The sequence below is a fragment of the Rattus norvegicus genome, chromosome 10, assembly GCF_021556685.1.
Source record: "Rattus norvegicus strain SHRSP/BbbUtx chromosome 10, alternate assembly SHRSP_T2T, whole genome shotgun sequence".
Classification (NCBI taxonomy): domain Eukaryota; kingdom Metazoa; phylum Chordata; class Mammalia; order Rodentia; family Muridae; genus Rattus; species Rattus norvegicus.
The window spans coordinates 41141886-41166550 of NC_141543.1; the positions used below are offsets into that span (position 1 = coordinate 41141886).

Sequence of the window (24665 nt, forward strand, 5' to 3'; positions counted from 1 at the left end):
CAATCTTTTGCTACCTGTTGAGTCAAGCTCCACCTATGTCCCTCAATATTGTCTGTTTATCCTAGACTTCTGCAAACCTTGAACATTGTTCTTGGCCATAAAACCCATCCTTATGAATGATGTCTTGTCACTTCTTGGACAGTCCCTGCCACCCAGGAAGTTCTCAGTTATTTTCCCACAATATGTAGCTCATATTTATAACTCAGTCAACATGTGCTCAATAAATTTAATACTATCATGATGCATAAACTATTCCTCTGGCAGTTCTGAGTAGGCTTTGTTAATTTGTAAATTATTATGTCTATTAGTGTCTTAGGGTTTCTACTGCTGTGATGAAACACCATGACCAAGCAATGCGTGGAGGAAAAGGTTTATTTGGCTTACATCTCCATATCACTGTTCATCACCAGAGAGTCAGGACAGGAAGTAAACAAAGGCAGGAACCTGGAGAAAGGAGCTGATGCAGAGGCCATGGAGGAGTGCTGCTTGTTCAGTCTGCTTTTGTATAGAACTCAGAACCATCAGCCCAGGGATGGCACCATCCTCAATGGCTGGGTCTTCCCCAATCAATCACTAATTAAGAAAATGCCCTACAGGCATACCTATAGCCCATTTCTTAACTGAGATTCTTTCCTCTTAGATGACTTTAGTTTCTGTCACGTTGACATAAAACTGTTCACTACAATTAGTGTTCAATTCATAAGTATTTAAATTTCCATGACTGTCCAGTAAGACACAAAGATATGTATTTGATTCCTAGGTAATTAAAAATTCTATTTAAGTCACATTGTCATCTAAATATAGTAAGTTTGTTTAACAACAGTTTAATGACTGTTAGCTGAGAAGTCAAAAACAGCATGCTATGGCATTAAAATACGCACAATTTATCCACTACTCAGTAGCAACTAGCCTACATTTTAAGAGAGATAGTGATTCGGGGATATGAAGGACAATAAGATTCAGAGGTAGAGAGCTTTAACCTAAAACACCCATAAAACAATACTATGGAATAGAAGCATCTCTATAACAAATACAACAGCAATTACCAAAAAATTCCCTGCATCTTCGTGTTGGGCATTTTGGCTAATATAGATCCTATAGGCTTTCTATATCCCAAATCTCTCATTGCTAGATAAAGAGACCATGACCTGTTCAAGGTAATGGGAGATTAGAACTGGGTTGAACCAGAGTTTTCAGTCATCCAGTTTATCACTATCACATTTTCCATTCAGTGTGAACTCTGGAATGCTCAAATCAGATTTCCCAGTGTGACACATCAGGGCTTATCTTCAGCCTAAGTCTTCATCATTCATGTCCTAGCTACTCAAATCTGAATCACGTGTTCTCCACTTTCATACGGTTCCTCTCTATGGTTTTATTATCTGGTATGCTGTGTTGTGCTTCAACTAAAAGTTTACCACAATAGTTATGTTTACTACATATCTACATCAATGTGACATCTGATTAGTATCAAAAGATTAATCAAAATGAAGGGGTTGGTGAAAACTTTTCTCATGTATGAGTCCTCTGATGTCTTGTAAGGTTTGTGCTCCTGCTGAAGGATTTTCCACATTCATTACACTTATAAGGTTTCTCTCCTGTATGTATCCTCTGGTGTACTATAAGGGATGAATTCTTAATGAAAGCTTTACCACACTGATCACATTCATAGGGTTTTTCACCAGTGTGAATTCTTTGATGTTCAATAAGATAGGCGCTTTGACTAAAGGCCTTTCCACATTCAGTGCACTCATAGGGCTTTTCTCCAGTGTGTATAACTTGGTGTACAGTGAGGGATGATCTTCCAGTGAAATGCTTTCCACAGACCATACACTGATAAGGTTTCTCACCAGTGTGGATTCTGCGATGCTGAGTAAGGGAAGAATTCTTACTGAAAGCTTTTCCACACTGGTTACATTCAAAAGGTTTCACTCCAGAATGAAGTCTCTGATGTTCTATAAGGTACGTACTTTGACTAAAGGATTTACCACACTTGTTACATTTGTAGGGTTTTTCTCCAGTGTGATTTCGCTGATGTAGCGTGAGAGTTGAGCTTTTACTGAAGGCTTTTCCACATTCACTGCATTCATAGGGTTTTTCTCCAGTATGACTTCTCTGATGGACAATAAGATGCATGCTTTGACTGAAGGCCTTTCCACATTGGTTACATTCATAGGGCTTTTCTCCAGTATGAGTTCTCTGGTGCACTGTAAGATTCATGCTTTGTGTAAAGGCTTTCCCACAGTCGTTACATTTGTAGGGCTTCTCTCCAGTATGAATCCTTTCATGCTGAATGAGGGATGAGTTCTTACGGAAGGCCTTCCCACACTCTTTGCATTGATAAGGTTTCTCTCCAGTATGAGTTCTTTGATGAACAGTAAGGTTCATACTCTGACTAAAGGCTTTCCCACACTCATTACATTTGTAGGGTTTTTCTCCCGTATGAGTCCTTTGATGTACAGTAAGGGAGGAGCGTTCGATGAAATGCTTGTCACATACATTACATTTGTAAGGTTTCTCCCCAGTGTGAATCCTCTGGTGCTTAAGCAGCGATGAACTCTGACTGAAGCTTTTCCCACACTCATCACATTCATATATTTTCTTTCTTACAAACATTCTTGAAGATTTCATTAACTTGGGATTTTGGTTAGAACCTTTTCCATATGAATTCCAGGTACAAAGTCTTATTGTCACAGGAATGCTTTGTGGTATACTAAGCATTGAATGCTCAATGGAACCGTTTTCAGTTTTATTACCTCCACACACCCTCTTCTCATTAAATATTTCCTTTTGGGTCACTGTCACTTGGCCCAGATATCTTTCCTGTTGCTCTTCTAACCAACAGGTAGAATCCCAGACAGCCCCTAAAGCTGAATGCCAGAGATCTTCCCTGTCCATTATGACCCCATAGGGCAAATTTTCAGTAATGGTGGACTTTGGAGTTGTCTGGTTTCAAGTCTTGACTCCCGGCCTGAAAAAAAGTAAAACTTAAGATGCATATTGATTCCTGTGCCAAGGGACTAGAAGCTACATATGGTGGGGGGCATAAGAGAATAAAGGTAGAATAGCTGTTAAGTGCACTGAACAGATTTTAACAAAGTTCTACAATTCCTAAAGAAATCAATAGGTGAAGAACGATGTACCAGTCCACAAAAGCAAAAGAACTAAGACAAAGGCAGATCCACTGGATAAGTGGAGAGAAGAGGATAGCTCATCCAGGACGGTTAATGCAGAGCCAGGGGAAAATACACAGAAGAGACTGGCTAAGGAAAGCAGGCGAGAATGATGTACTGTATTTTGATGATTACTTAATCCTCTTGACAGAATTCAGAGTCACTTGGGAAGGCCATCTCAATGAAGGATTATCTAGATTGAGTTGACCTGTGGAGGATTATTGTGATTCTATTAATTGATGTGAAAATGCTCACCTGGGCCTTCTCTTGGCCAGGGGATCCTGTATAAGATGGAGATAGATAGGAATCTGACCACTAGCAAGCATGCATTCACTGTTCTCTTCTGACTTTAGATGTAAAGTGGCCGGCTTCCTCAGCCATCTGCCACTGTTGACCTCTCTACCATGAGAGGACGTTACTGTGAACTGTGATTGGAATAAACTCTTAAGTTGCTTCTGTCAGAGTACTTTATCACATCAGGAGAGAAGTAATTAAGAGAGAAACTGGTACCAGAAGTGGAGCCTTCAGTGTGTATACCCGACTGTGTCATTCTTACACCTTTGGACACATTTGTGGCTAGAATGTGCAAGAGTCTGGTACACTGAATGCAGGGATCAGAGCTTAACTCATTCTGGAGAGAGTGAGGTAAACATGGACCATAAGATTTCACAGGGAAACAAGGATTCCATCAGGGACCGGCTAGGGGCCATTAGCATCCTATTTTGTTGAAATGTCTGTCTTCATTCTGCCCATATCCTGAGAACACGAATAAAGCTGTATTTCAAGACAGTGGACTAATTAATGAGGACAGTGGCAGGGTAAATTGAGCACAGGAAAGCATCTAGGTTATGTCTTAGAAAAGAGTGGCACTTTTTAGAAATAATCTCCTATACACTATGTAAAAGCATTCACCTATCAGTACAACCTCTGGGCAATGGGCCGAGGCAGGATCAGAAGGTGGGACATTGGCAGAGAGGGAGGTAGAAGAGGGAGCAAAGGAAGAGAAGGAGAGGGAGAGGGAGAGGGAGAGGGAGAGGGAGAGGGAGAGGGAGAGGGAGAGGGAGAGGGAGAGGGAGAGGGAGAGAATGAGAATGTATGGAAGGGAATTCTCCCTGGGGCCCCTAAGAAGACAGACGAATGAAACCCGAACAGAGATAACTGTCCTTCTGGCTTAAATCTGATAGCACAAACTGGCTATTAAGTTATGAGCTGGTTGAGGAATAGGCCTAGCTATGTGGCCTATGTATTTGTAAATACATTTGAGACTCAGAGTCATTATTTTTTGGGAAACAAAGTGGATGGGGGGAAAACCATCTGAGGTTACAGATGGCCAAGTCCACTATAACAGCACTTCTTAAGGAGATCAACAACATTGTAGAGATGAGAACTGCACTGCACTGGGAGTGTATGAGGGGCAAACGGCACCCAACAAAGGCTCTCAAGGAAGGGGGTGATGTTCTTTCCTGGGCTGGGCACACAACCTGGCAGCAGAATCCATGGGATGCTACTTGGAAAGGCAAAAAAGATGGAAATGGTGGTGGGAGGTCCTGGGTTTTAGTTGAGGCCATGAACTGTATGGCAAGATCAGTCTCTGCATGGAAGCCTCAATCGACTATTGTATGAAGTTGTGAAAAGGATGTCTTAGTTATGGTGGAAACCACAGGATCACGGAGATGCCACAGCTGTGGGTCATTTGCCAAGGGAGCTGAAGGAATGAAGTACAACTTGCATAGAAGACAGTATAGGTGTGATACATGTAGGTGGCAAAGCTGGAGGGGCAGATACTGAAGTCACACGGAGCCGAGAACATTGAATTAAGGGCCTCAGATATCAGACATCATGCTTTAGAAATGTAATTTGCTTTGGTGTGATTATTTTATGCCCAGTTTTCTCCATCAGTATATGATGTAAGAATGCAACTTTTTAAGAATTGAGTGCCCACAATTAAGAGATTGTTAAGTACTGTAGAATCTTTTAAAGTTAGATTGAATACATTTATAACATGGCAATGAGCCTATGGAGACAAGGGGTAGGTTATGGCTTAAAATTGATTTGTTTTGGTATTATATTGACAAGGGGTATAATTGTGAGCATTGACATGGTTAACTTAGCAGAATCTAGATTTATCTAGAAGGAAGCTTCACTGAGGGATTGCTAGGTTGGGTGGCTTAAGGACTTGCCGATGGAGATTATCTTGATTACATTAATTGATGTGGGAAGACTGTGGATGGGATTGTCCCCTGGGCAGGGAATCCTTTACAAGGTGGAATAGCAAGCTGAGGACCAGCAGGCCTGCACTTACTACCCTCTGCTAGATTCACGTGGCCAGCTGTCTCTGTCTCCTTCTACTGTGCTTTCTCTGCCATGATGGACCGTAACCTGCTACTGTGAGCTGAAATACCTTCTCCCTGCCCTATGTTTGTTAGAGCAACCAGAAAAGAAGCCAAGATACCCATCTATCCAGCATTCCTACTAGTAGTTTCCTACAACCCTACACCAAATCAATCTAAGAAAATACCAAAGTATGAAAAAAGTGTTGTCCCTTCGGTCACACGTACACGTTTAAACCATGAATTTTAACACTACCTTAATGATTTACTTGTTTCTTTGGGAATGGGCTTTCACAGATCTAAGAGAGGATAAAATAACTGATAATGAGTAAGACATTATCTGTAACTGCCCTTAGGGGATACCCTCATCCACAACATAAAGAACAAAACACAACTCTTAATGGGGGACAATGCTGTTTTAAACGCCTCGCTTCTTAACTTTCAAGCAGACAGTTCTACTCATAGATGTAACAGGCCCAAACATCCCTACTCTTTCCTAAATTTTCTTTCTATGAAGTGGAGGATTTGTGCTGGGCAGAGAAAGGTGAAGAGAATCTGTTGACCTGCTAGAGGTAACTGAGCAGAAGAAGGGACCCTGGAGTCGCTCAGGTTCATAGGACCCCATGTCGTATCACAGACAAAATGTCCCAGAGGCAGTGAGAAATGAGGACAGGAAATTGCAACCTGGGAACCAGTTTTAGCACTGTCAATCAAAACTAACATAGCGAGGATTAGCATGGGGAACAGTAAAGCAGAAGCTTAGAAGCGAGAAGAATGTGTAACAGGGCTCTTCCCTTCCGTGCTGACCTGCCTTAACAAACAGAGAAGTCGGACGTCAAGCAGGAGTCACCAACAAACACTAAGGACTGCAGAGAGAGTCTCTCTAGTGGTATCAACAAGTAGCACAGAGGCTGGCAGCTGTCTTGCTCCAGCTTGCTCTGGCAGCACCGTTACCCACTCAAGTTCTCTGAGAATATGTGAATTGCTACCCGGAATCCAACAAAAAGTGCAGGGGAAGATCTTTTAGCCCAGATAAACGGCGCCGCTGTGAAGAAGAGCCAGAAAGGGGTATTGTGAGGGCTGATCTCGATTGTCAACTTGACTACATCGGGGCCACTTCCTTAATGGAGAGGAGATTTGTCCTAACTGGAATAGATTCTTTTTCTGATTATGGGTTCGCCCTTCCTGCTTGGAATGCTGCCAGTAGTGCCATTTGTAGACTGATAGAAAGCATTCTTCACTGTCATGTTATTCAATATGGCACTGGTTCTAGCCAGGGAACTCATAGCCAGAGAAGGTGACAACAGGCTCATGGAATCCAGCATCCCTACACAGCTGGCCTGATTGATAGGATGATGGGATTGCCTTTTGAAGGCACAGTTACAGTGCCAATTAGGTAGCAGCAGCCTGGAGGGCTGGAACAGGGTTCTCTAGAAGAAGGTATATGCTTTTAATCTTCACCCAAATATAGCAGTTTCTCCCACAGCCAGGATTATCAGTCCAGGAATCAAGGGTGTGGAAATGGGAATAGTTCCTAGTGATCCGTTTGAAAAAAATTCTGTGTCCTGTTCCTATGGCCTTAAGTTCTGCTGGCCTGGAAGTTTTGGTTCCAGGTGGGGCTGTGCTCCTGCCAGGACACAACAAAACTCCACTGAGCTAGAACCTCAGACTCGCCCCCTGGCCACTTTGGGTTTCTGATCCTCTTAAGCCAACAGGCTAAGAAAGGAAGAACAGTGTTAGGAGGGGTGACTAATCCAGATTACCAGGGAGAAATTGGATTGCTTCTCTACAATGAAGATGAGAAAGAGTAGGTCTGGACTGACGGAGATCCTTTAGGGTGTTTCTTGGTGCTACCATGGTTTGTGATTAGAGTCAATGAGAAACTACAGCAACCTAATACAGGCAGGATGACAAAGGGTCCAGACCCTCAGGAAGGAAGGTATGGGTCACTGCTCTAGGAAGAGGACCAAGACCTGCTGATGTGCTTGCTGATGGTAGAAGAAACATGGGTAGTTAGGCCACGTGACAGAAAAACAAATTGCAATTGACATGAGTGTTTCTTTCCTATTTTGATAAGGATGAGTTTGTACATATATACATATACATTAACTGATATTTGTGTTCCTTTATTTCTTTGTCATGTAATATAACATCAATTGAGATAACATGGGCCACATTCTGTGGCAGCTCACATGAAGGACACGGAAGAAGGAAGCTTTTGTTTCTGCCTGCTTGCCCTCCCTCTCACTAACAGCTCACCCACCCTGCTGCCAGGGCTTTCCTTTGCTGGTGTCAGAACCTACTTCTTTGCGGTTCTAATACAGACTGAAGAGCAGCTGACACTCCCAGACCCATGGGGTTTTGGCCTTTCCTTCAAGAGAGCCATTGTTGGATTAGCTAGTTGGACCACAGCCTGTATACCACCCTAATCAACCCCCTTCCATCTCTCTAGAGAGCTGGGACTTATACGGAAATGATCACAAATCAGAATAGGGGTCAGTGTTGGGTAGAGGTTAGACCGTGCAGGGCATGCTTGCTTTTGCTCTAGGTTCTGGACCCTGGGCGTCTGCTCTCTTTATTCTTCACTAATTTTCACCATCACCAACTACAAAGAAAAGGAGGAAGGCATAGTGGTTAAGTAGTAACTCTGGAGTCTGATTTTCTATCCCGCTCAAACTTGACTTCAACCACTATTAACTGAGTGACTTTGTGAAGGCTTCTTGACCTCTGTGTGTGCCAGGCTCCTTGTCGGCTGAATGAGACTTACCTTAGAGTATTTATAAAAGAAAAAGAAAAAATAGTAAAGCGTTCATTTATTAAGGGTGTGGCAGAATTTGCATTGTGTCAAATAGCATATACTTTATAAATCCTTCTGTTTATATATACTTCAGAGTCCAAGTGAGACAAAGAATAAAGCATTTGTTATTCTGCAAAATTGCTTAACAGTTTTTTTAAAACTGAAAACACCATAAAAAACTTAGTAAGGTTTGATGTATTCTTTATTAATGTTAGCTGCCTAATTTAAATGTAAATCCTAAAGAATTAATTCTTTTTTTTTTTCTTTTTCTTTTTTTTCGGAGCTGGGTACCGAACCCAGGGCCTTGCGTTTGCTAGGCAAGTGCTCTACCACTGAGTTAAATCCCCAACCCTAAGACTTAATTCTTAAGAAAAAGAAAAGCAAAAAGATTACCTACAACGTTTTACAAACCGGCCTAGGAGATCCTCCGAGGAAGACAGGATGCTCAAAGACAACATGGCAGGCCTGCAAAGGTGAGGAAAAAGCCCGGTGACAGGAGAAGTGGACTCAGCCATCACTGCGCATGCACAGAAACCCAGACATCCTCTGCAGCCAGACACTTCCCCACCAACACGACACCACTGAACAGACAGTGATTGCTCTGCACTGCACTCACTGTCTTCCCTCACCTTCACCCTGTTCTCCTCTCTCCTAGCTCCTCCTTGTCTAGAGGAGAATTCAGATCCATGCCCTGAAGAACACAGAGAGGTCCTCTTCTCTCTCTTCCTCCCTTCGGTCAGGCTGTAGTTGCTTCTGCACTCTCCCACACACAGCCCATCCCAGCACAGACCCTTAGCACTGAACACGCTCTTCCTTGGGTCACACATGGCTTCCCAATCACTCAGTCCACAGTACTTTCTCTTCTCTTACTTGACACTGCTGTATTCTCTCTGATGTTCTTTTCTGTGGCCCAGCTACATCCTCATCTCTGAGCGTGCTTCTGTAATCTGTGTGGGAGCATTTGGCCTCCGGTTCTATCCTGATAATTTTCCAGTTTGCACTGGTATCAATTCCACAGATATGGCTACAGCTCTCAAGTGTGCATGGCCTACACTTGCACATGACTTCTAAAAGTTCTACTTAATGTCATCCATTATTCATTTAACAAATATTACCAAATATTTACTCTGGCAGGCAGTGGTGGGGAGGCATATAATGAGATGTAAACCCAACAGTGACAATTCAGTGAGTCTACATGCCCACAGACAGACAGATGTCCCGGAAGACAGATAAATACAGTGTGCACTCCAAATAATAGACAACTGAAGAAGTTTTCCCGATGGAAAAGTCTGAAAGAAGGTAACAGAGCGGGGTAGGAAATGGTTGTCAAAAGCATGGGGCTTGGGACGCAGCAGAGTGGGAAAGCCAGTGCTTAGCTTGTGAGAGGCGAGGGTTGAACTCCAGTACCACAAACCAACACTTCCATCCAGCGTGTCAAGAAACCTTAGCACATGACAGTGGCATGACTCAAAAAAGAACCCCAAACAAATGCACTAAATCTGGGGAGTGTGGAAATACATAGCTACATGTGTAGACCAACAAACTCCGAAGCTACTGAAATGCTAACATACCCATAAAGCAAGAGAAGTCCATGCATTGCTAACAAAAAGCAACAGGAGCCCTGGAGACGGCCCTGCGAGCATGAGTTCCCATCCGGGCACCCACACAGAGAGCTGAGCATGGGCATTTGTGCCTACTGTCCCGGTGCCTTGGGAGTCACACAGAGAACTGCTCTGGCTTGCTGGCTGCCAGCCTAGCTCCAGGTTCAGAGATCCTGTCTAAAGGGAATAAGGTACACTGATAAACCAGGACACTGGATGTCTTCTGGCCTCGAGTGAGCATACCAGCACATACGTGTGCATACTCCACACGCAAATGCATGTGTCACACACACACACACGCACATAACCCACACAAGTGCATAAACCACACACATGTGCATACACCACCGGAAGTAAGTATAACAGAGAGAGACAGAGAGAGACAGAGTGTGAGAGAAAGACAGACAGAGAGAGACAGAGAGACAGAGAGAGAGAGAAGGAGAGAGAGAGAGAGACAGAGAGAGAGAGAAGGAGAGAACGAGAGAGAGACTAAAAAGCAATGCAAAAGTAGAAAAATCTCAAAGCAGAAAGTATGATTTTTTTCCCTCAGGAGTGAAAGAACTATATTTTGAGGACTCTTTTCACTCAAGGCTCTCTCCCCTTTAGAAGAGCAGTCCCCCACATCAGAACCTTGGCACTTGCTGTTTCCTATGCTTGGAATACTATCCTAGACCTAGGTAGAGAATTTTTGTGCATTGTGTAGAAGCATTATCTGTCAATAAAACGCTGATGGCCTATTAGGAAAAGGCAGGAAATAAGAGGTGGGAGTTTGGGGAGAGAGACAGGAATTCTGGGGAGTCAGTGAGGCATGGGACAATTGTCACCTGGACTCTGAGGAGATGAACATATGAAACTGAGGAGGGGTAACCAGTCATGTGGCACACATAGAATACAATACAATAGACAGGCTATGAATGTTATGAGCTAGTCAGGGAACAAGCCCATGCTTATGGCCTAGGCATTTATCGGTAAATAATTAAGTCTGAATCATTACTTAGGAACTAGGGTGCTGGTAGAAAACACCCTGGTTACAGACCTATTTTTATTTGAGCATCTGTTCAAAGTCCCTAAAGACATCTAACCTAGCCCTGGCCTGCTTTCTCTTCCCACCCACTCACTGCCTGTGCTACTCCCCCCGCCCCCACTGCTTTCTTCGCTTCCTTTCTGCTGCACCTCCCCCTTCTCTATTAATGTATTATCTCCCTAAGTAGAACATGAGCCCGAGTAAATTCTGCCTGCATTGCCTTCTGGCTATAATCCCAGGGCCAGAAAGCGGGCCTGCTATTCAATGACTTTGTGGAATGAATAAACTATTTACAAAAGATAAACGTAAATAGCGATATAATCAACACCACAGAAATCTATAATGAAATAACTCAGCAGATAAATGAGCATTACGAGCATAAAACATGGCTAGAAGTTGTACAACAAGCAGCAAGACCTCTAAGTGCAAACACCCTTCAGCCAGTGAGTCATCTTCTAGAGTCCCGCTCTCTAGGAAACCCACTAAACGCCAGCAGTGGGGTCAGAACATTTAATTATGTCATAAAACTAAACATTCATAAAGAAATCTTTGTGAATTTCTTCATGCAGATACATGATGGGCAACTTCTGCATGAAGACATAAAAAGATAGGCTTATGGGAGGCTGGGGAGAGAATCTTTACTAAGATAGACTGTTAGTGCTGACTTGTATCTGACCTCATGTCCTCACTGCTGTTAGCTAAACTTTGGGGATGTATCTGAGAATTGACCTCTGCATTGATCAACAACCTCACAAAGAACACAGTGTAATACCAACACAGCATAGTAGCCAGGATTTTCCTGCTTTCCTAAACTCCTAAACTTTATAGATGCCCCTTCAAGGTACTCACTGAACATGTTTGTTTATAATATCCTTTTGTCTATGCCTATAAAAGCTATAACAGCTCCCTTTTCTTCAGAAAATACATTTAGGGTAACCGCTGTGCCTATACTCAGAGTATCTGTTTTCCTATTTCCTGGACAAACTGAATAAACAGAGGCCTCTAAGTCTGCAGGGGTCCCCAGGGAGAGGCCAGCACAGAAGTGGGAGTCAGACAACAGCCAGTCTCTCCTCAGCCTCCTTGGCGCATTTATAATTTTGTGAGTCTGAATCCACAGAAATGAGAGAAGAATGAACACATCTGACCCTCACCCAGAATCTCTGGCTGCAGATACTTGGGCCTCATTTACTGTTTCTGTGTGTTGGGCATAAGTACTGGCTTTGCTGGACCTTCTTAGCTCACTGATTTAACATGCTACCCCTGCACACCCCAGCATCTTCTCTCGTGGACATTTTCTGACAGGTCACATGGTACTGATAATGGCATGACAATCAATGTAGTACTGTATCCTTTTGTTTTTGAGACAGGACTGATGTCAAGTGCCTCCATCACTCTCCACCTTATTGTCTGAGACTGGATGTCTGACTGAACTGAAGCTCACCAATTTGTCCACAGTAGCTGGCCAGAGAGCCCTAGCGACCTTCCTGTCTCTGCCTCCTCACTGCCGAGCTTCAGGTACGTGAGGCCCGTACTCTACAGGCATGGCTTCTCCGTGAACACTGGGAGTAGAACTCCGGTGTTCAAGCTTACACGGCAAGCACGTTACCAACAGAGCCACCTCTAGGTCCCTGGCTCACTCTTTAGCCATAAAAAATACATTTTAAAACAACGGGGCTAGAAATGTGGGGAAGGCAAGATGTACAACGTGTTGTCTGTGGAGAAAAGCCAAGGATATTGCCTCATAGAGAACTCTCGGCTGTGATGGAGGCTGACCAAGGTACAATCGTGAAGAGCTGAACGGCAGGGAATAAATCGATGGTGGACACAGATGGGACTTTTAGAGCTGTAAATGGGACGCATAAAATGTAAAGCTGTTGGAACTGCAAACAAAACCACAGTCATTTCTCACTTTTTAAAATATGCAGCCTATTCAAAACCCTTATCAAGGCAGGAAGAAGAGAAAGCTCTCAAATGTTTACAAATACAAGGGGAAGGAAGCTAGGAATATAGGTTAAGCCTGGGAACAAAAACAGTCAAAGGATGTGTTTCAGGCAGGGACAGATTTAACTGAACACAGATGAAGACAGAGAGGAAACAGCCATTGCTAACACTTCCAAATGCTCAATGGCTCCAGACAATGTACAAATGCTATATGTGTAGATACTCAAGTCTCACAATGTGTCCATCCCCTCTGCCAAGACTGGGACTTAAGCTTGAGTGACAGAGGACAACTCTCATTGGCATGGTGGCACTGTCTTCCTGTCTTCCTACAATACGCATCTGTGGGAGCTGGCCTCTCCAGAGACCCCACAATCCCGTTCACGCTTCCTAATAAGACACATGTTTCCAGTCCTTGCATCCTGACACTTACCCAGAGAGATGCAACCTGGGAATTCTCCTTTTCTCAGCGTCAGTTCTTGTTCCAGGTCAGAGATCACATTTGGTTTGGATGGTTGATGCCCTGCTTGGGAAGAAAGAGACCAAGTTTAGGTTCTAAGCTCAATCAGCACATACCCCCAGGACTGTTCTAATTTCCCCCTCTCCATTTTCTCTGTTCTCTACAGACTTTCCGTCGTGAGAGAGAGGCACTAAGGCACTATCCTAAACAATGTCCCATGAGAGGGGGTTTTTGAGTCAAACCTGTGAATTCCATAGGCAGAAGGCTGAAGGTGGGGCTGCTCACCCAGGGAGACCAGGGTGCTCCAGTTCTCCCGCATCACCCTGCCATACAGGTTCCTCTGTGCAGAACATAGCTGCATCACTCCTCCCAAGTGAAGTCCACAGACACATCTTTGTATATCAGTGACTCCTGAAAATACAAAATTCTCCTTGAGAAAAGACCAAGCAGGACCAGAAGGATGAGTGTATAGGCTACATTCTGACAAAAACAAGACATGTGCAACAAACCACAGACATTATGAGCCAGAGGTAAAAACGATAACACAGAGTGGTTTGAGAGCCGTGGTAATTTCTTTTCCTGTTTCAAAAGCAACTTAAAAGAGAAAGAATTTATTTTGGCTCACAGTTCAGGGGTGCAGACCATCATGCTGCAAAAGACAAGGTAGCAGGAGCAAGAAGCAGCTGGTCACATGACAGTTGGGAAGCTGAGAAGGATGAATGGCCGCTGCTCAGTTCCCTTTCTCCATGCACAGCCCAGGGTCCTGGCTAGGGAATGGTGCCGCCCACCATGGGAGGGTCTTCTCACTTCAACCTAATCAAGATGGCATGCCTAAAGCCCATCTCCCAAGTGATTCCGGACTCTGTGAAGGTGGCAATTCACACTGACTGTCTCGAGAATCAAGGATAGGAAAAGAAAGTACACAGAAGTGCTATGGTTTGTCCTGAGGTGGTTTGACTCAAAGGCTCAAGTGTTAGAAGCTTGAACATCCCCCTGTGGCAATGTTTAAGAAGACTGGTGAGGTGGAGCAGTAGCTAGAGTGAGCAAAGCAAACAAGCAGACCTGAGGTAAGTGAAGGAGTTAAAATAAAAACTTCATAAAAACTACAAAAGAGGGGCTGGGGATTTAGCTCAGTGGTAGAGCGCTTACCTAGGAAGCGCAAGGCCCTGGGTTCGGTCCCCAGCTCCGGAAAAAAAAAAAAAAAAACTACAAAAGAACAGCAGATAAGGGGATAGGACAGAACGGGCCTGAGACATGCCCGGCCAAGCCTAAAAACAAGGTCGAGGGATTGTTCCAGGAACTGGCTAGCCACTACCAAACTCCCTGCTCTACAAATAAAGATCAGACGCTCTCCTACATTGTGAACACTCCAGCCCACACGTACTGCTTGCTGATGAGACCTTGTACCCATTTCCCTTGCTGATATATAAATCAACCAATCAAGTATAACCATGCTGAATCCCCTTGCCTTCCCCTATAAAAAGCCTTAAATTTCGAGTCTTGGGGTTGACTCCTCTGTCTCCTGTGTGAGATACAAGCTGTCCCACAGCTCTGATAATAAACTGCCTCCTGTGCTTTACATCAAGAGCCGGTCTCTCGTGTTTCTTGGGGGAGTACAATCCCGCAACTGGAGTGGGGTCTCCCGAGAGGGGGTCCTACAGTAAGATCCTGAGGATTCACATAAAAGGACTCCCATATGTTACTGGTCAGTTAACATAGCTTGAATGGTGAGCTTCTGGTTCAGTGAGAGACCATGTCTAAACATAAAAACATCATGAAGTGACAGAGGAAGATACCTGTGACCTTGTCTGGCCTTTGCAAACATAAGCATGGGCATGCACACACACACACACACACACACACACACACACACACACACACACACACACAAACACGGTCCCGGGGCAGGAGAGAGAGGGAACTGGTAGGACCTTTAAGGACTGGGGTCCAGTTAGAGGTTGCTACGACCCTTCCTATATGGTCTCACCCACTCACCTGCATTCCTGACACTGTGACACCACCCACTATGCAGTCTTCACCATAGCTAAAACAGAAGCCAGTGCTATAAGACTTAGTCACGCTGTGTACATGGCAGACGCTCAGGAAACGGCTGTGATTTCTATCACCACCGTGGAGGAATGACATGACACATGACTGCTAAGATGGACTCCATATTGAAACTTGCACCTGCACTATAGAAAACCCTCTGTGGCTTCCTTTCCCAGACCTTGAGATGGGTGGACACTCCCTCCTCCTCAGGCCCCTGACCTTCTCTTTCCTAGGCTTTTCTGACTCCTGATAGTGCGTCAGCCCTAGAAGCACCGATCCACCTCTCCTGTGACCTTGGTTCCTTCTCTACCCTTTGAGTGCCATCAAGAACTCCAGCGGCAGCTGAGAACGGGGTGAGGGACAGCGAAGGGACCCAGTACTCCAACACATTCCTGTCCCCTGTAATGAAGTCCCTTCCCATTATGGGAGTAAAAGATGTCTCACAATGAAGTCTCACCTGAGCTCCCAATGGCAGAGTTCCAACAGCCATTGCCTTCCTCCTTCCTGTAGGGCCTTCCTAGAGAATTCACCATCTCTAGAGGCAGAGCTGAGGGACGGAAGGGAAGCCATGAGAGACTCCTGCTGCAACAAAAAAAAAATAAAAGCCCTACAAATAAATTAAATAAGAAGTATGTGGCATCGATACAAATACGGTTAAATATTTTACCTATGGATTTTGCTTTATTAAGCTTACTTGGTATAAAGTTAATTATGGAAAAATTATTAGTTAATCATGTTGTATAACATCTCTCTTTTTTTTTTTTTTTGAGCTTTATTTTCTGTGGATCAGTAAGTGTTCTGACTGCATGTATGTATGTATGTGTACCACACTTGTGTCTGGTGTTGGAGGAGGTGGGAAGAGGGTCTGATCCCCTGAAACTGGAGTGAAGGATAGTTTTGAGTCACTGTGTGGGTGCTGGGAACAAAATGTGGGTCCTCTACAAGAGCAGCAAGAGCTCTTAGCCACTAAGCCATGTCTCTAGTCTTTTAAAAGACTCCTAGTCAAGACAAGCGCCAGATGTTCTCACTCACATGTGGAAGCAGAGTATGCTGATCTCACTATAGCAGAAAGCATGTAGTGGATACCAGACCCTGAGCAGGGTAGGCAGGCGCAGAGGGAGGTTAGTTACCAGGCACAGGAATAAAGTTAAGCAAGCCATGCTGACAGGAGCCTGATACGGCTGTCTCCTGAGAGGCTCTGCCACAGCCTGACCAATCCAGATTCGGATGCGCACAGCCAACCATCGGGCTGAGCACAGGGACTCCAATGGAGGAGTTAGGGGAAGGACTGAAGGAGCTGGAGGGGCCTTACCTGGCATCAGTGGGAGGAGAGGCCCTTGGTCCTGTGAAGGCTCAATGCTCCAATGTAGAGGAGTGCTAGGGTGGTGAGGCAGAAGTGGGTGGTTGGGGGAGCACCCTCATAGAAGCAGGGTAAGGAGGAGATGGGATTGGAGGTTTGCAGAGGGGAAACCAGGAAAGGGGATAACATTTGAAATGTAAATAAATAAAATATCCAATGTTTAAAAATAGAAAAAATGAATCAAGGAAGTATTTTTATATAAGAATGCTTTTAAAACTTAAAAAAAAGTTAAGAGACATATCTTTTCACCTTCTACAGCACAAAAAGTCGGCTATAATTAACTCACATTAGCCTATTTTTAAATTAGCAAGGGATTTTCATTTTTTGATTGTATATATGTATGTGTGCTATGTTCACACACACACACATGTCTCTCTCTCTCTGTGTGTGTATGTGTGTGTGTGTGTGTGTGTGTGTGTGTGTGTGTGTGAGAGAGAGAGAGAGAGAGAGAGAGAGAGGGGGGGGGGGCACAGGGGGAAAGGACATTTGGTGTTCTGCCGTACTCCTTGAAACAGTCTGTGAACCTGGAGTTTGGCTGCTGGACAGCAAACAGCAAACTCCAGCAATTCTCCTGCTTCTGTGCCTCACCTCCCCAGCACTGGAGCTTACTAAAGCCCTCCCAGATACCTGCATGGGTGTCGCCTCTGAATTAAAGTCGTCATGCATGCTCAGAAGGCACTTCTACCCACCCGGCCATCTCTCCAGTCTCCCTTTTCATTTTTTGAGACCGTGTCTCACACAGCCCAGGCTGGCCATGAACTTGCTGGGTAATATGGAGCCTTCAACCCCTGCCTTCGGCTTCCAGGTGCTGAGATTACACTCAGCTGAGGAAAGCGTCTCCAATGCTCCCAACAGAAAGAAATGGAAACCATGTGAGTTTATGGACTATGTTAATTAATCTCATTTGACCATATACAGTGGAATCGATGTGTAACACTACAACTTAAAAATATGCACATTGTTTCAATTCAAAATGAATACTCATGCAAGAGAACGTGTTCCCAGAATTTTAAATGGCATTTCCTAGAACACAGTTGTCTTAGGGTTACTGCCTGCAATGAGGCCTCATGACCAAGGCTTGGGGAGGAAAGGGTTTATTCGGCTCATACTTCCACAGCACTGTTCATCATTGATGGAAGTCAGGACAGGGACTCACATGGGGTGGGAACCTGGAGGCAGAAGCTGGTGCAGAGGCCATGAAGGGGTGCTGCTTAGTGGCTTGCTCAGCCTGCTTTCTTATAGAACCCAGGACCACAAGCCTTGGAGATGGCACCATGCACACTGTACTACTGGGCTCTCCCTTCTCAATCACTAATTAAGAAATGCCCTACAGCCCGATCTAATGGAGGCATTTTCCCAGTTGAGGCTCCCTGCTTTTAGATAACTCTAACCTGTGTCAAGTTGGCACAAAACAACAGTATCACTGAAGAACATCTGGTACATTAAGTGTCTTGTCAACATCTACTGTGTGAACAGCTTCATGCCAAACAATGCCGGAAATGGCTGTAAATACCACAGGCAGTCTCCAGCCTCATGGATGTTATAGCCCAACAGGGAACACTAATGGACAATTGCAAATCCTAGCAGTTCAAGTAGTTCAGGGAAAGCATGCATATCTAGGAATTCAGGTGCTGAGTTATTACAGTTCAGTGGAGGCCCTGGGTTTGATCCTACAGTAAAGGTAGAGGGGTGGGATGGACTGGGGATATGAGAAAGTCAGCGTTATCAAGAAAGGATCAAATATACAATAACTCATAATAAGGGTTGTTGTTTGGAAAAAGAATAAAGATGCATAAACAGAGTAAGAGTTCTACGGGAAACTATAAATGAACATCTTTGTGATATAATGAAACAGAAGGCCTCTCTAATTATGGTTAAACACAGTGGCGGGGGAGGGCGAGGGAGCTGGCCCTGGGGAAAGATGTCTCAGTGCTGTGCAAGCATGAGGACCAGAACACAAGCGGGAGGATGGGATGCCCGTGGGCTTGGAGGAAGACCAAGGATGCTCCTCACCATGTATGTGGATATATGTGCACCTGTACCCATACATACATGCAGACATAGACACACACATGTGAAATGTAAAAAGAAAACACAGAGGAAGGTTTATAAGACTATAGGCATGTGCGACTTTTCTGTGTATCCATCTGTTCATACAACCCACGTGAAAGTTAGGAGTAAAATGAGCTGGAGTTTAGCATAGGGGTATTATTTGAGGAAGGGTCTCACTAAGTAGCCTTGGGTGGCCCAGACTCTCTATGTAGAGCAGGGTGGTCTCAAACTCATTCCCCTACCTCTGTGGGATTAAAGGCACACACTACCACACATAGCCTGCACCTCTCCAAGGCTTAAGAGACTACTAGCACTTCAAGTTGGTGTGGGGCCATCAGTCACTCCTACACTGCAACCGTCTTTAGAAACTGCTAGTTTTCTGGAAAGAAGACGGGAGATGTCCAAAGGTCTAATTATAACATTGACTTAGAAATTTCACTTGAAGATTTTGTGGAAAGGGGCAAATACAAAGAATGGCACAACTGTACCATTTACAATATTAAAACAAAACACAACAAAACCAAATAACCCAGAGGATCAAAGGGGACATGAGCTCTGAGAGTCAATCATACTTTCCCTACAATTCATGAAAATGATAGCTTTAACTGCCCTTAAAAATTAGTGATGTAAGTTTATTCTCATCTCCATTGGGTGGTGATTTAGAAGCACCTCAAGCATCTTACAAAATGCATTTCCTAACTGAATGGGGGAAAGGCACTAACATTACTTTTTTATTTTCTGGAAGCAAAAGGTTTCTATTTATACATATAACACAATACATGGACCTTTGGACAAATTTCAAATGATTTTGCTCATTTATTTTCTAGTTAACCAATAATGAACTTAAAGAGAGGAAAGCCAGTGGGCATGTTCTTCTCCCTTAGCCAGGACCCACTCAGCAGGCCCCTCCTTCGCTCCCCCAAGCAGAGGGCTGATCCCTAGCAGCCGTGCACACAATGGCCAGAGCCCCGGACTGTGGTCCGGTGTCCTGCCAGGCTTCTGAGAGCGGGTCTCTCACGCGTTCACAGCGCGTACCGAGCGAGGGCTGCTCAGGCAGGTAGAACTGCCGAGCATTCGGGCGCGAATGACTGGGGTACGGGAGGGACCGAGCCAGGGTCTCCATCAGGGTGTCCTGAGGCCTGGCGCCGGCATGAGCAGCACACCTGCGACTCTACGCTCCTCGCCGACGACGGAGCACCGCTCTGTCCGGCCAGCCCCGCCCTCGGGCCACAGAGCTTGGCACCAGAGCCCGGGGATCCCAGTGGGAACGCCTCTGCCTCCCCGCCCTTGGACCACCCGCCCGAGGCAACCCACTCACCAGTCACTGAAGAAACCAGAGGCTGGCCGCGAAGGCAGCCGCACTGGGCACGCGGGACTACATTTCCCACAAGGCCATGAGGCGTCGCCAGGGCTTCCAATTGCGCAGGCGCGGTCGGAGGGCCGCTAGGGAGGGATTGCGCTCCTAGTATGCAGGCAAGGACCACTTTAAAGAAACCGGTTCTAGAACCGGTTCCTTCTTCAAAGTAAGAGGACCTTAGACATCCCCTAGCATGGGGTTAGGATGAGAGGTAAGTTAGTAATGCGATGTAGATACTTCATAGCCCTCTGTAACTGGGAGATAGGGAATCACGCACTGGCCCCGTGAATTGTCACTGTGGAAAACCAACCACCTCTATGAGTGAAACTCATGGATGCTAAGGTAGTTTCGGCTGCATCCATGGCTTTGGAACTAGAGGAATATCTTAGGATATTTTCCATCTTATCTTAGGATAAAAGATAGTTTACAGACTGTAATATTTGCTTCTTATATGGTCGTCTGTCTTTTTAACGTTTTTCTTTAAAATCTGACATCATGATACTTGCATACTGTGCGCTGTGATTCACCCCTAGCTACCCTAGTCCATTGCCTCCTACTTTCATTGACCTCCTTTCTTCCCAACTAGTCCTTCTCCTTCACTTTTGGTCCTTTTTTCCTCCTTCAGAATGCAAATCGTCTGTTCCATGCAACAAAGACTGTGTCCTGAACCAAATGCTGGACAGGCATTTGGAGGCCACTTTTTGACGAGACTCAAAAATCCAACTATGTCTCCACACGTGCGTGCGTGACCAAATTCCTTTAACTGCATACCTTGTGTCTTAGGTCTTTGGCATTGTATTTCTGCTCTGATGGGAGGGTATCCTGGGACTCAGAAGCCCAGGAACCATACCGCTCTGAAGAGAAAAGCTATCCCAGTGCAAGGATATCCTGAGACCCAGAGTCCCAGGAACCACACAGCTCTGAGGTGAGATAGTGTCCCAAGAGAAGGGCATCCTGAGACACGGTAGCTCAGGAAACACAGTTCTAAAAGAAAGGCTCCTCAGCACAGGTGTTGCAGTTCCAGGGGATGGTGTCCTCAGCTGAGCCCAGGAACTCAGTAGCCTGAGCTCATCACCCCTTCTCATTGCTTCTTCTCTTCATTGCTTCTTTTCTTCGTTGTTTCTTCTGACGAGAGTCTCTTCAGGCAGAAAAATCTCATGATAAAGGTTTATTGGATGGACCAGGGTGTGAAGGGATGAATCCAAGGATCTCTGCCCTCTGTTCCAGGGAACAGACAACAGGGAATTGGACAAAATGGTAGTGCTTATATAGTGTTTAGGGGACAGAGTTTTGCAGAGCAGAGATTTCCAGAGTGACGATTGGTGGGATTTCAAGGTAGTTCAGGGATTGGTGTGCTTTCTGATCAAGGGTTGATTTTTTTTTTTTTTTTTTTTTTTTTTTTGGCAAGGAGAGCTCAGGGATTGGTGGGTTTTCCTGCTCAGGGATTGGTGGCTTTTTTCGCCCCCTTTTTCCTGCATCAGGCCCATGGGTGGGAAGTCCTTCCCGTCCACAGGTGGCTTTGACTGAGGCACCATCTCTGTGAGCTGGAGAGGAGGTGCTGGCATTGTGGACAGCTCCTGAAGTACTGTTTCACCAAGGCTGTGGGCTGAGGCAGGAAAGAAGGTGTTGCCACCGTGGACATCTCCCCATGACAGCAGTAGTCTGAGGCAGGAAAGGCGTGGCTTCCTTGAACAGCTCTTGAAGGCCAGCTGAGGCAGAAAAGGATTGCACCACCGTGGACAGCTCCCGAGATGCCACAAGCTGAGGAGGTATCATGGTGCCATCATTTTTATGGGAACTTCCATTTTCGACACCTCCCCTGGGACATTTTACTGCTCTCTCTGTAGGCTGGCGGGGGGGATGAGGGGCTTGCTGCCATTTTGACAGCTTTTGTGGTGCACAGCTCAGGGACTATAGACATATCTTTAGCTCCTCTTTGGTGTCCACTATGCTCTCTCCTTGTTGGCTATAAGTTTCTAGCTGGCCTCCTTTTTTTTTTTTTTTAAATTCAGAGATGAGCTCTTGTTTAATGCAAGTGGCTACCCCTATTGCCAACATACAAATAAAAATTCTATTGCTATTCACTGGTAGTGTCTGGCTCTTTTTCATAGTTGTCTGTACTATTTAAAAATATGGAAAAAAAAAGAAAAATGTCACAATTGAGGGTTTGAGAGATTAAGAATGGTTATGCTCATGTAGAGGACTCAAATTCTGTTCTTAACACCTACTTCATGCAGTTCTAACCAGCTGTGACTCCATATCCAGGGCATCCAATTTGTCTTCTGTGGACACTTGCCCTCACGCACCCACACACGGACAGTTTTTTAATTGAAAATTTATACAAAATATCACAGTAATCCAGCAAAAGGCAACTACAGGTAAAAGTGTGTTCCTTAGTTGGGCATACTGGTGAGCATCTATAATCCCAGTACTGGGGAGGCAGAGGCAGGAGGACTGATACAAGTTCAGTGACTCCTGAATGCTGAAATCACAGGCCTGCACTTCCGGCTCAGTCCCTCCAGAGTTATTTTTAGCCTACTCTCTCAGGAACTGATAGGCTGACCAGAAACATCACTATAAATGTGGAATCTTTGAAGAAAAAAATTAATGAGTTTGATAGATACCTATAAATAGCTCTCCAAAATTTGGGGAAATAGTTTATAGATATGATCTTATATTGGTTTGAAAAGTAGCCACACATTTAACAGAATTGGTCTATAGAACATATTCTTTGATGATATAAGTATGAAACACACCTTTTTAAAAGACTAGAGAGTTTTGCTTTTAAGATGAAGAGAATATTTAGAGGAGTATTTGGATCTGAAAGAGAATGACAGTAAAGAAAAGACAGCTGGCCTAGTAGAACACATGTGTAACCTTAAGAGTTAATGGTGGAGTCAAAGATAACACTACACATACCCTGCACAACATAGTACTTGGACATCCGAGAAGACAGAAGCAGAAAGCTCACTCTTCTCTCTCCTCTGAGCACAGCACGAGATTCTCATGCAAGAATTGATCCCACCATACCCAGAGAAAAGAACATCATTATCTCTGAAGCCCTAGGGTCACAGAGAAGAGCCCGAGGAAACAGGTCCTTCAGTGTATTACCATTAGATCATATGCTCTTTGTTCAGTTACATTTCTCAAGGAGGTAAAGGAGAAACGGGGAGGTCTCACAAGGCAGTTCCAGGGCACATTCCAAATGACCTAAGTATCGACCATAAGCCCCACCCATAGGACTTCCAAGCCGTGCCATGCTGGGAGCAAGCATCTCTGACACTAACTTGACAGACATTTGTTGTCATCTACCAAAGCTCCCCTGCCATTATGGTTTTCCTGGTCCTTATGAAATTTTTACCAACAACTATTTTAGTAATATTTTATAAAACTATGAATTTTATTTTTAAATTTGGCTTGCTTTGATATTGTTAGATCACATCCAGATGAGGCCCCACCCACCCAATTATAGCCAATGATATTTTACCCAACAGTAAACTAACATTGCTACTAACAATACAGGGAAACTGTAGGTTTTTTTCCTCATCTCAACCATATTGTTTCTAAATAGAAATTCCTATGACAGACATTTAAAGTTTTGAGCAGATGCACACTCTTAAGAATCCCACACCAATAGTTCAGTGCACTAGCCTGTGATCCCAGCAATCAAGAGGACGATGCAGGAAGATCACGCATTGGAAATGGGTTGTACAATGAGGTCCTGCCTCAGGACAAAACAGGACAGGAGGGGGGGAGGAAAAGAGAACAAAAAAACAAACCAAAACAAAAAACCTTAAAAAGTAAGGAATTAATTGGTCAATATCTGGTATTGAAAATGCCAAAGGTATGTAACTTAGAACAGTATAGAGGCTAGAAATACACATTTTTTTCTTGACTCTTATTCAAGACTCTCATGCAAAGTTATATTTCAAAATGAGAAAAATCATTATATTTTTATGGGAAGTATTAGTACTGAAATAACTATAACCCGAGAAAGACAGACCTATTATCTTAAGTTATATCTTAAGGCTTTGAATGACTGACTACAACTTGATTTTGAAAAATAGGTTAGCTTTAGTAAGACTTTTACCATTTGTAGTATTTGGCAAAATATCTGGAAAATTATCTAGTTCTAAGAACAGAATTAGGCTTTTTGTTGCTCATTAAGAATAATTTTTCTCAGGCTTCCAAACTTTAACCTGTGAGCCACAGTTTCTCAAGCTGGGGGGTGGGGGGGAATCACCTTTTCCAATCAGTCAGTCATTCTATCTTCATGATCATGTTGAAATTTTTTATAGTCTTAGAGTACAGGTGTTACTCAAGATCTCTGATGGCTCCCCTCAGCTTTCATTCCAAGTACTAATTTCCTTTAGAAGGAGTCCTCTAAACTAGGAAGGCTGTCTTCCACTGTTCCTACAGATGCTAGATCCATACTTCCTCTGGGCTTTTTTTCCTGGCAGTACTCTTTACTTTTATTTTATGTATATAAGAGCTTTGCTTAAATGCATGTATGTCTACCACATG

The 24665-nt window shown here is 44.3% G+C and overlaps 1 protein-coding gene across 3 annotated transcripts; it reads right to left on the bottom strand.

The window, feature by feature from the left end:
- Positions 1-354: 354 nt before the first annotated feature.
- Positions 355-20114, bottom strand: Zfp2 (zinc finger protein 2). 3 transcript variants are annotated; one of them, NM_001127558.1, is given in 6 exon segments: positions 1356-2971; positions 8698-8765; positions 13297-13386; positions 13566-13734; positions 15830-15954; positions 20103-20114. In NM_001127558.1, a coding segment is annotated over 1 exon segment (1386 nt). In that variant the 5' UTR covers positions 2899-2971; positions 8698-8765; positions 13297-13386; positions 13566-13734; positions 15830-15954; positions 20103-20114; the 3' UTR covers positions 1356-1512.
- Between the last annotated feature and the right edge of the window lie 4551 nt (positions 20115-24665).